Raw genomic sequence first — 10,869 nt, forward strand, 5'->3', positions numbered from 1 at the left:
TCTTTTTAAGCGGCATCTGCAATTCTCCCTCCTCGGGCACCGCTGGGAGCTGGGGATTTCGGGAACCACGAGCGAGCGCTGCAACGCGGCGACACCAGGCTGGAGGCAGCTCCGGCGCCCCGGCGGGCTGCACGGTGCCACCGCGCCAGCGCCCACGTCCCGGCTGGTGCATGAGCTCCAACCATCGCTTGTTTAATTAAACCGGGCGCCCGGCAGAGCCCCTTTTTGGGTGGCAGCCGCGCTCGGAGGCCGCGCTGCTCCAGGCCCGGCTCGCACGTTTGGCCTCCGGAGGTGCTGAGCATCCTCAGCCCCTTCGGTTCGCGGTGTCCGGCCGCGCTCAGCACCTTCCCCGGCTGCAGGGCGGTGCGAAGCGCTGCCGGCTAGGAGGAGGCTGAGAAAAGCAAGTGCGAACGTGCAGGAAGAGCCCTTGGGTTTCTGCCTGCAACAGCAGCTTTCTGCTGTGCTTTCGGTTCCCCTGCAGCCATCCTGGAGTCAGAAGGTAACGAGGCGGAGGAGGAGGAGGAAGAGGAAGAGGACGAGGAGGCAGAGGAGGAGGAGGAAGAGGAAGAGGAGGCAGAAGGGGCTATGGTGCAGGTATCTCCCACAGGCTCACGTTCAGTTTTACGTCCTCCTCTGGCCAGCGTGACCCAGAGCTGCCGAGATGGGGGGCACCTTGGGGCTGCTGCATCCCCCCCCCCCCGCCGCGGCTGGCAGCGTCCYGGCGGCCACGGACTCGGTCCGGGCTCTCGGGGCTCCGGCGGCACGGTGCGAAYGAAACGCCGTGCAACGCTTCTCTCCCCCAGCAGCATCTGACCCTGATCCAGGAGATGGACGAAGCGAAGGAGAAGCTGTCCGAGTTCGAGCAAGGTGAGTCCTCCCTCCGCCATCCCTCTTTGGCCCCGGGCGCTGCGAGGTCCCGCTTCTGATGTGGGTGCTGGTTTCCACCTCCGTCTCGGAGGAGAAGAAACACAGTCCACCCAGGGTGTCCCCAGCTCACCGGGGAGCCCTGGCAGGAAAGCTCTGGTAGATGCGTCACTCAAGTCTCTAGCCAGGGCCCTGGAGAGGGAAGGGACCGACTCTGCCCCGGGACCCACCACGGCCCCCTCATGCCAAGCGTGACAAATCCATCTGACCCCCGAGAAGATGTCCCCTCGGGGAGGTGGCACTCAGAGCCGGTTAGACTTTTCCAAAACACGTCCTTCCCCACGGGGACAAGAGCAGCGGGAGCGATGGGTAAGAGCAGGCTGAAGACCGCTCCGGCCCCGGGATGGGTCCCACTCGACCCGGTCGAGCCGTGCCTGGCATAGTGGGACGGTTCCCACGAAGCCCGTGGGGTTTCCTCTTCCCTTCCCACGGTGCATACGCATCTCTCCTACCCCTCACCCCCCAATTGCCGTGAGCCCCCCAGGTGCTGCAGCACCTTCCTTCATCCCAAGCACCCAGGATCTCATTCCCAAGGGAGAAAACGTCGCCTGCACTGGCAGCCAGTGAAAAGCAAATCCCGCCCCCCCCCTTTGCTGGTAGCAATCACCATCGTCTAGCGTCCAGGGCCGGCCGAGCCCCGGGCACGGGTCCGGGTGGTGCCCGGGCGGGACGTGCGCTGGGAAGCGAGGCCGGAGCGGGCGCCTGAGCCCGGGCCCCTTCCCTCGTTAACAGCCTCGCAGGCGCTGCTGGCCGAGCTCTCGGCGCTGGAGACCCAGTTCGAGATCGAGAAAACGTGTCGCCAGCAAGCCGAGGCGTACGCGGCCCAGGTAYGGCCGGCGGCGCCCGCCGCGCGGTGGGAACGGGGCCGAGCGGCTTTTCACGCCCCCGCTCTTCGTGGCCGCTTTGCACCTTTTTTTGGGGTTTTTTTTTTTTTGGTGACAAGTTTCTACCGAAATAGGTAAAACAGCCAGCGAGCGCAAAGCGCTGATCCGGAAGCGCTGCTCTTCTGGCTCCTGGACACGGCGGTGTGGGAGCATCCTGCTCCCAGGCCCTCGCTGCCTCCTGCTCTGGCCTGGACCGTGTCTCCTGGGTTGTCCCCAAGCCCGATGTCCCCGTGACATCCCGTGCTCCTCATTGCAGACAGGCCTCGCAGCCGGGAGCGCGGACCGAGGGGAGGCTTCTCRAGGGGACGTTTCAGCAACGTCTCCAGGCAGAAACGTGTCATTTTTCTGGCAAAAAAATGGGGCTGGAATTAGAAGTCCAGTTTTACGTTGTGCATGGAAAAATTTGGAAGAGGGAGTAACCTTCCGTTATTTTCACTGGCATTTTCTGCATGGAGGAAACCCCGTTTTTTTCCCAGCTCTGCTCCCTCCGGGGCCCGGGAGCCCCGCGGACACGCCGGGCTCCGACCCCGGGCACGGAGCAGCATGGCACCCGGCTGCCCGCTTCCCCTCCTCCCTGCCGCCCTCCCGAAACGGAAAGCCGGGAAGGAGAAACGCAACAGGGAAGCGTTTTTCCCACCGAGCCGAGCTCGTTGCTGCAGGGGAAGGATTTTTTTTTTTTGCGCCGGGATTTGACCATTGGGGCGAGACATTTCCGTCCACGACCAGGGCTCCTCGCCGGCTTTTCCCGGCAGTTYGGGATGTAGCTGTTGGGGCAGCGCTGCCCGGGCTGCGGCCGCGCGTCCCCTCCTGCGGCCTCGATTCCTGCCCTTCCTCCGGGTGCCGCCGGTCACGGCCGGGCTCCGTCTCGCCCCCAGGTGAACCAGGAGAACGCGAAACTCAAGCGGCTCAGCCTGATGCTGCCGCCCGAGGAGGCGGCCGGCGAGCAAGACCCCGGCCCCGATCCGGCCCGGCACTACGGGCAGCAGCTCCGAGGTGAGACGAGCTGGGCCAGCTCCGATTTTGCCTCTCCGCCCCCCGAGCGATCCCGTTTTGGACCATTTTCCAAAGCCCGAATTCAGCCCTAGCCCATCGGGAGAGGGTCACTGCGGCACGTGCGCGACGCATGGACCTAGGCGGTTCCACTTCACGACGCGCTCAAATTAACTAATTAACAGTAATCATGGCGTACCCTAAATTAATCCCAAATTAACAGCTGCTGAGCAGAGAGTAAAATCAGCAAATCGCAGGGAAAACCAAGCCGCTGCCGAGGCCGGTGGCACGGCGCCGTGCAAGGGCCTTTGCCGGAGCAACGGTGCGTTGGCAGCCGAGCCGCTTCCGTCTCCCTTGGGCCCGGTGTCACCTAAACGTAGCCCGGTTTGGTCCCGCGGTTTCGCTTTGTGTCCTGGCCTCGTTGCRGGTTAGCGAAAAGAAAACGATACCGGGGAAAAAAAAAAAAAGATGAAATGAAAACACCGCTGCCCAAACTTCTTCTTTTCCATCCTCTTTTTCCATGCTCAGCGTTTCTGCTGACTTTCCCGTCGTTATGGCTCAGCTCAGAGCTGGGGCCGGGCCGGGGCGTCATTCCGCTCCAGTGGTAACCCCCATCCAGGGGATGTTGCATCCCTTAGGGCTGAATCCCTGAGCACAGCCCTGCTGCTCCACAAACCACTGGAAAACTCAACGTGATTTCTGCCGGGTTAATGTTCCCCCCCCCGGCTCAGCTCCCGGAACTGACTTCCAACGAGGTCACTGGTGACAGGGCCAGGAAGGGCCTGGGGACACCCAGCGTGGGATGGGGCTTGCTACAGCCCCCCGCTAGCTGGGATTAGCCCCCGGGATTTGGCGCGGGAGCCGCGGCGGGGCTGGGGGCTGCCGTCCCCTTTTCCCACGCTGTTTCTCCGGCTTTGGCTCCAAGACCTGCAGGAGAGGCTCTCCCGGCTGCTGGCGGAGAAGAAGGATCTCACCGCGGAGGTTCGGGAGCTGCAGAGCCGCAACAGGGAGCTGCAGGAGCAGGTACCGGCCGGCAGCCCCGAGATGGGCAACCTCGGCTCCGAGCCGGACCCTCCGGCTCCCGGCTGCACCTGGAGCTGTGCACAGTCGTTTTGGGGAGCAGACACCCCCCCCTTTCCCGGCGGATCCTTCCCCGGCAGGCAGCCGCTGTGTTCCCGGTGGCTGGAGGCGGGGGGGGGGTCGGGCCGGGCACAGTGGGACCCGCCGGGCTGAGCCGGGCGCTAGGAGCGTGTCCTGCGCTGCAGCTGGAGAGGGAAAACGGGGAGAAGCAGACGCTGCGGGCGACGCTGGACAGGAACCAGCGGGCTCTGAAGTCCTTCAAGAGAGGTGAGCGGGAGCGAGCGCTGCGGCGAGCCCCCCCCCTCCTTGGCCGTGCGGTGCCATCGGCCGGCCCGAGCTGAGTCCCCGCTGTCCCCGTCCCCCCCGGCAGCGTCGCAGATCGTCACGCAGGATTACCGCGAGGCAGTGCAGCAGCTGGAGCTGGAGCAGGAGCTGCGGCTGCACGCCGAAGCCTTCGCCCACCAGGTACGGCCGGGCCGCGGGGCTCGCCGGCGGCTTGCAAGCGGAGCCGGGGGGAGATGGACGGACACGAGCTGCCCCCAAAAGCGGAGCGCCCCGCTGCGTAAAACCCCGTGCCTTGGCCCCGGCGCAGAGGAAGGGGCGATTCGTCCTTGCAGCGGGGGCGTTTTTACCCCGCGGGGTGGGCGGAGGAGGGGGGGGGGGGGTCCGTCCCCCTCTGATCCCTCCCGGCGCCTCGGGCAGATGCTGGTGGAGAAGAAGGAAGCCAACAGGCAGAGCAGCATCCTGATGCAGAGCGTGGGACCCAACGCGCAGCTGCTCCGGGCCCTGGAGGACGTGGGCAACCTCACCCGCCTGCTGGAGGAAGCCAAGCAGGAGCATCAGCGGCAGGTTTTTTTTGGGGGGAGGTGGGGGTCCCGCCGCCGCCGCCGCCGCCGCCCCCTCCGCGGCTCTCCCGGGAGCCGTGTCCTCAACGGGGGCTGGATTCGGGGAAGGCGCCGGTTCGCCCTGCCTCTGCCCCACGTGCTCCCGCAGGTGAAGACGCTGGAGGAGCAGCTGGAGACGAGACCGGAGCGGGAGGAGCTGGACGCGGCCCGAGCTGCTCTGGCCGCGGCGGAGGAGGAGAACGGGCGGCTGCGGCGGCGGCTGCACGAAGCCCAGAAGCAGCTCGCGGAGCTGGAGCAAAAAGGTGGCCGGATGCCCGCGGTGCCCCCCCCCCCCCGGCTCCCTGCGCCGGTGCCGCTCGCCGTCCCCGGCACCCTGCGCCGCTCTCGCTAACCACCGGCGCCCGCCGCCTCCCGTTGCAGTGCGGGCGCTGGAGGAGACGCTGCCGTCGCGGACCGACCCCCTGGAGCCGGCTGTGCCGTCACCGCCACCACCACCGCCACCACCGCCGCCACCACCGCTGCCACCGCCGGGACCCGCCGTCCCCGTGGAGTAAGCGCCGGCGGCGCTGGTGTCCCCGGTCGGCCCCGCAGCCAGCCCGGGAGCTGCCGGAGCAGCAGGGGTAGATGCAGAAGGTCCAACGCTGCACATGGAGGGGGGGGGGCTGGGGGTGCCCAGGCGGGTCCTTGCCCACGCTGAGGCCGTGCAGGCAGGAGGATACGAGCTGGCAGGACTTTGCTTATTGCTTTTTGCTGCCCCGCGACGGGGCAGAGGCAGCGGGAGCCAGGCGATTTTGGGGGGGGGTGGGGGCCGGGCACTCAGGCTCCTCTCTGCTTTCCAGCCCCCTCTCGGCGATCCGGCAGAGGAAAGGGCTGGCAAACGGGAAACGCGGTGAGTCTGGCCGCCCCGCTGCACCCGAGGGTGCCCGGCGCCGCGGCGTCCTCCGGCAGGGCCCCCGAGACCTGCCACGAGGTGCGTGGGGTCTCAGCGTGGCCCCCCCCTCCCCAAGAACCCGCTCAAAGCACCCACTCGCCTCCCTCTCTCCCTCCCTCCGCGCAGGCAAGCCGGATGCTGACGAYGTCAAAGCTCGAGCCGTGCAGGAGATGATGGACCGGATAAAGAGYGGGGTGGTCCTGAGGTCGGCGAAGGAGCGGGCGCCCCCGGGCCAGGTACGCAGGGTCCCAGCATTGGCCCCTTCCAGACATCCCCTGTCCCATGGGGGAACGTCTCCGGGTGTCCGGCGAGCCCCGGGACTCAGCGGGGTTGGGGCATCGTCTGCTCCCGGCAGCATCCAACTCCCTGTGCCCCCTTTTAGGGACTGATGTTGAAGGAAAGGGGAGCGAGGACGGGGTCTTGCACCTTGCGGGTTGGGTTTATAGGGCAGGTAGCTCTGAGCCGTGGCAGCGTTGCCTGTCCCAAGGCRTGGGAAGGGGGGGTCCTTCACCCCCAGGACCCGACGGGATGGCCGGACGCGGTTGCATCTCCTCCCGTCCTCCGCAGGGTCCGTCCGCAGCGGCCGGCAAGCGGAAGAGCGCCGCGATGGAGCTGCGGAGCATCCTGGTGAGCATCGCCGTCCCCAGCCCCGGGGCAAAACCAGCACAGATGGGACCTTCCCTGTCCCCGCGCCGCGCACCTTGGCGCCGGGCCCTTCCCCAAGCTGACTTTTGCATCGTGCAAAGAACCTCGATGCCTTTGCAACCGTTTGCAGCAGCCCCGCGTGGGCTGCGCTAGGTCTGCCCGGGCTCGGACGTGCAGCACCACCTGCACGCACACAACCGGTCCCTCGCCGGCGGACGCGCGCCTGCCGCGCTAACGGAGCCGCGTCGTTAGTGCCGGGGCTGGTGGGCATCTCCCCAGCAGCATCCAGCGACGCTCTGGCCGTGCAGGGCTGCAGGCAGGGGTCGGTCGCGGTATTTGCCCCTTGGGGGTCTCTGGGACGGTCCGGACATCCCGACGTCAGCGTCTCGGCTGTCATTTCCTAGGGCACCATGAGGAAGATGAGCAGGACGCCGAGCTGGCGGAAGAGCAGCGTGAAGGGCAGGGACAGCCAGCTGGACTCCATCCTGCAGCGGCGACGCAAGGCGCTGGACTCCTCCGCGTCCGCTCCGGCCTCGCTGCCCGGCTCCGAGCCAGCCGCCGCCACCGCCGGGAGCCCTGCGCAGGCTCCGGGTGCGGGGAGCCCTTCTCGCCCTGGTACGGGGTCGGGGTTGGTGCAGAGGGGACGTGGGGGGCTTGGTCTGGGCTGCCAGCATCTGGATGAGCCTCCGGATCATCCCTTTGGGAAGAGCTCCCTCGGTTTTAATGCATCGTCCGTGCGGGGCCGGTCCGCGCGGCTCAGAGCCCTCCCGACGTGCCGCAGCTCCCCGTACGCCCCGTGAGACCGGTGCGTGCGGTCAGGGGCGCCGAGGGCTCCCCAAATGTGGGTCACCGCTTTGGGGTGAGCCAAAGCGCTCTCACCCCTTGGTGCACCCCTCGGTGCCGGCTGCACCCAGCCCGCTGCATCCCACCAGGGATGCGCTTCGGGTGCCCGAGCAGGGATTATCCACCCCCTCGGATGCTCCAGGTGGCTCCCGTAGGTCCCGTGTCACCTCTGCCAGCCCCATGCGTGTGTCTGGGGCACTCGGGGCACTGGAAAGGGCACGGGGTACTTACGGGTGACCCTGCTTCGTGGTGAGATTTGTCTCACCTGCGAGAAGCAGGACAGGTTGGAGCCTCCCAGGGGCAGGAGCTTCCCTGGGGATTAGCTCAGGGGGTGACACCTGCACGCGTCCCCAGTCCCAAACCGCGAGCTTGATGCACCAAGGTCCTCCCTGTCCCCATCTCCCACTAGCCCGCTCCCGGGCGCCGGCAGGTCCCCACGTCCCGGCGGGCTCTGCCCTGCTCTCCGTGCCCCGCTCCCCGAGGTCGTGTTGCCCTTCCCCACGTGCTGTCCCTGTCCGTTTGTCCGCAGGGGACGGCGCCGTGCGCGCGGCTCCGTCCACCAGGAGCTCGCAGGAGAACGGCGACGCGGTCCGCTTCCGACCCAGGTCAGCGGGAAGCCTCCCGAAGAACCGGCCCACCGTCCGCTTGGTCGAGGGAAGGTTCAAGCCGGCGTAGAAGGAGCCACCCGAAAGCCAGCCCTTCCGCAAAAACGCGTCTGCAAGAAGTCGGAGGAGAAGAGCAACCTGTCCGTACCGCTTAGGGAGACCACGAAAAGCAAAGAAACAGCCACCCCGCAAGCTGCCGCCTCCCCGGGCGTCTCTGCCTGGACGTGTCCTCCAGGGCTGCAGGACGGTGCCACCTCTCTGCCAGCCCAGCAGACAGCTCAAAAAAAATCACCTCCGGAGCAGAAGTTTGCTAGAGATTCAAGAAAGTACTTCTTTCGTCTGATGGGCGGCGTTCGGAGCAGCGAGGAGATGACGAGAGCTGAAGAAGCAAGTCCGAAGCAAGGTCACTGCAGGGCTCATCCGGGTGGGAGAGGACAAACTTGAGCTGCTTCTCCCTAAACACGGATGAATGCGCTGGAAAGGCAAGGCAGGGACAACGGCAGGCGGGCGTTGCCTTGAGGACATCATCTGCTGCGGGCTGTTACGCCGGTTTTCTAACCACCTGTATCCTCCTGCGCTTTAATTAAAAGCGAGGCCACGCTGGGCTCCCCCACGCCCCGCGTTTGCTTGCTCCGTCTCAGCTGTCCCGCGGGGTAATTTGGCCGGGCAAGGGACTGGGGGGCCACCACCGTGGCGGACGGGGTGGTGGGGACGGGATGGGACGGGATGGAGCATGTTGCGGGCAGAGCCCCGACTCCTCCGCCGGCTCCTTTGCGGCCGCTCAGCTCTGCGTGTGAAACCGGGCTTGGATGTACGGGGGGAAACACGGAGGGCTGCTGCCAGCTGGTCCTGGGCCAGCAGGACCGTAGCAGGGCGCCCATCGTCCCGCCGGCACCGAGCCGCTCTTCGGATGGGCAAGCTCTCCTGCCCGCACCGTGGCTCCTGCATGGGCGACCGCCCGCGTGCTGTCCCCTTCCCTTGCCGACGTCCGTCAGCTCCTTCCCACCAGCGTGGGAAGACTTAAGCGTCCCATAAGCAGGTGCCGCTGGTGGCTCAGGAGAGGGCATGATCCCTCCTTTCCGTTGGCAGTGAAGCAACCTGGAAAACTCCTGGCCCTACCTGGTGGGTGGGCAGCAGACCCAGGACTGGTGACCAGGCTGGTCTGGACTGGAGGTCTGCAGAGATGGGGAGCAGCGTGACCACCCTCTTCTGCAGGCTTTGGGGTCTCCCTTGGGATTCCCAGGAGCGAAGGAGGCCTAGATGAGCCATGCATTTGGGTCAAATCCTGTCACCCCGAAAAGGGGCTGAAGGAACCAAGAGCAGGAAAATCTCTTTTATCTGTGCCCTGATAAACGCTTCCCTGCAGAAACGCCAGCTGGTGATTTTTATTCTTTTCCCACCGCAGCTCCTTGGCTTTTCATGCCAAAGCCACGTCTTCCCCTGAGACGTTAACCTGGATGAAGGGAGCAAAAAGCGACCTGAAAAGCTTAGCTAAACCCAGACCAGAAGAACATTTTGCTTCTGGCGAAGGAAAAAAAACCTCAGAGTTGGCAGAAACACCTGCACGGTTGTGGCGACGGCCAAGCTAAATTGCATCCCTTCTCAGCTTTTCCGAAGGAGCCAGCTAACCCACACTCCATCCTGGATTTGCCCCAGGAATAGCTGGTCCTTGGCGGGTGTAGCATGCCCACAGCCCGGCTCAGGAGGCTCGGGGGGACCAGGATCGCTCTTCCCTCTCCTTCTGGATCCGATGAGCCCACACACGGTTGTGGGATAACGTTCCTGGCCCAGTGCAGGTCGTTTCTGGTCCACCAGACACCCATCAAAGGGATCTTTCCAATTCGAAGCTGCAACAGAGCTGAGAAAGGTCCGTGTCCAACAATCAGTTCTCAGGCTGGGTCTGCAGAGAGCTCGCGGATCCCGGTTCCTCTGATTGACGAGGCATTTAAGCGTAAGCTTGCTTTTGAGTCCGCAGATCCGTAGGAGATGTTTTTTGCCCTTTTTTTTCTAGCTGCTAGCTCCGAGACTATCGAGCAGGTCGGACAGATCTGCTTTTCGTGGGGCTGCGGGAGGGACGCTCGCGCCGGGGGTCGCAGCTGCCCCCAGCAAAACCCCTGCTCTGAACCATCCAGCCCCACGTTTTAGTCCCGATTCCAGGTATATAATTCCCTGGGGAGATACCCAGGGATACGTAGCTGCTCAGCGAGGGCAGTTCTTTCCCAACAGCTTTGGCGCTGTGTTTAGGTGCGTGGCAATGAGGAGCCCTCCGGCCCCGCGGGGTATCGCAGCGCGTGGCGCCTGGGGCTGCACCTTCCTGCCAGGGAAGGGGGATTTCACCCCGTTTTCCAAGGCCGGGGCTGGAAGCGAGCGGCGCCCGGCTCGGCGCGGGGAGGAGGGTCTGCCGCGACGGCAGGACGGCTGCAACACTGTGCGCTGGGAGGGGGAAGGAGAGACAGCCTGGCCCCAGCTCGGCGTTGCGGGTTGCATCTGCTATTATTATTCTTTGCTATTATGGGTTTAGGGTTGGTTTTTTTTTTGCTATTGGTGTTGCAGAAGGGGGTGAGGATCGGCCAAGCTTTGCCCTCCGCTCGGGCAATGCCCCCCTCGTGCAGGCGAAGCTTCTGGTGGCAGGGAGCATCGCCTGGGCCGAGCCAAAACCTCCTGGAGGCAGAGGAAAAGCCTCGGTTGCCCAAAGCAGGTTTGAAGTCAAGGTCCCAGCACGACGCCTGGTTTTCTGGGGGAAACTCTGCGTCTTGAGGCTCATCCGGGGCCGGTGGGCGACTCACGCTGAAGAAATGCAGAGCTGTTTTGCTGCGAGCACGATCTCATGAAATGCTTCCTTCTTCGCCACCAAATGGTCCTGCTGCGAAAATTAGTGCTTTTTATAGCTCGGATACAACTGTAATGTTATACGGCGCGTAACTGCACTCGGCTGCACGCAGGAGCCTGCCTCATTTATGGCAGCTTGCGATAAAGCCGTTCAGCTTCTGCTCGTGATTTCCACTGGGCACTGAAAGCACGCAGCGAAAACCCACCGCGTCGTCATGCAAGAAGCACTGAAAGTCCGTAAATCCACTGATTTCAGTGAAAGCTGAAGAGCTGGGTGTCCTTGCAGCCCCGAT

The 10,869-nt window shown here is 64.9% G+C and overlaps 1 protein-coding gene across 1 annotated transcript in view; it reads left to right on the plus strand.

The window, feature by feature from the left end:
• LOC112968386 (shootin-1-like) overlaps positions 1 to 8,369 on the plus strand; it is a 10,667-nt gene extending 2,298 nt beyond the window's left edge. Inside the window, exons 2-16 of the mRNA XM_026070608.1 lie at positions 482 to 594; positions 807 to 867; positions 1,657 to 1,751; positions 2,684 to 2,801; positions 3,724 to 3,821; positions 4,064 to 4,145; positions 4,249 to 4,343; positions 4,581 to 4,727; positions 4,872 to 5,025; positions 5,144 to 5,273; positions 5,563 to 5,612; positions 5,781 to 5,890; positions 6,222 to 6,281; positions 6,704 to 6,914; positions 7,672 to 8,369. Coding sequence (XP_025926393.1) covers positions 482 to 594; positions 807 to 867; positions 1,657 to 1,751; positions 2,684 to 2,801; positions 3,724 to 3,821; positions 4,064 to 4,145; positions 4,249 to 4,343; positions 4,581 to 4,727; positions 4,872 to 5,025; positions 5,144 to 5,273; positions 5,563 to 5,612; positions 5,781 to 5,890; positions 6,222 to 6,281; positions 6,704 to 6,914; positions 7,672 to 7,817 — 1,670 coding nt within the window. The 3' untranslated portion in view covers positions 7,818 to 8,369. The remainder of the gene's footprint in view (positions 1 to 481; positions 595 to 806; positions 868 to 1,656; positions 1,752 to 2,683; positions 2,802 to 3,723; positions 3,822 to 4,063; positions 4,146 to 4,248; positions 4,344 to 4,580; positions 4,728 to 4,871; positions 5,026 to 5,143; positions 5,274 to 5,562; positions 5,613 to 5,780; positions 5,891 to 6,221; positions 6,282 to 6,703; positions 6,915 to 7,671) is intronic.
• Positions 8,370 to 10,869: the final 2,500 nt, after the last annotated feature.

Source organism: Apteryx rowi, unplaced genomic scaffold (genome assembly GCF_003343035.1).
Source record: "Apteryx rowi isolate R43461 unplaced genomic scaffold, aptRow1 scaffold_315, whole genome shotgun sequence".
Lineage (NCBI taxonomy): Eukaryota > Metazoa > Chordata > Aves > Apterygiformes > Apterygidae > Apteryx > Apteryx rowi.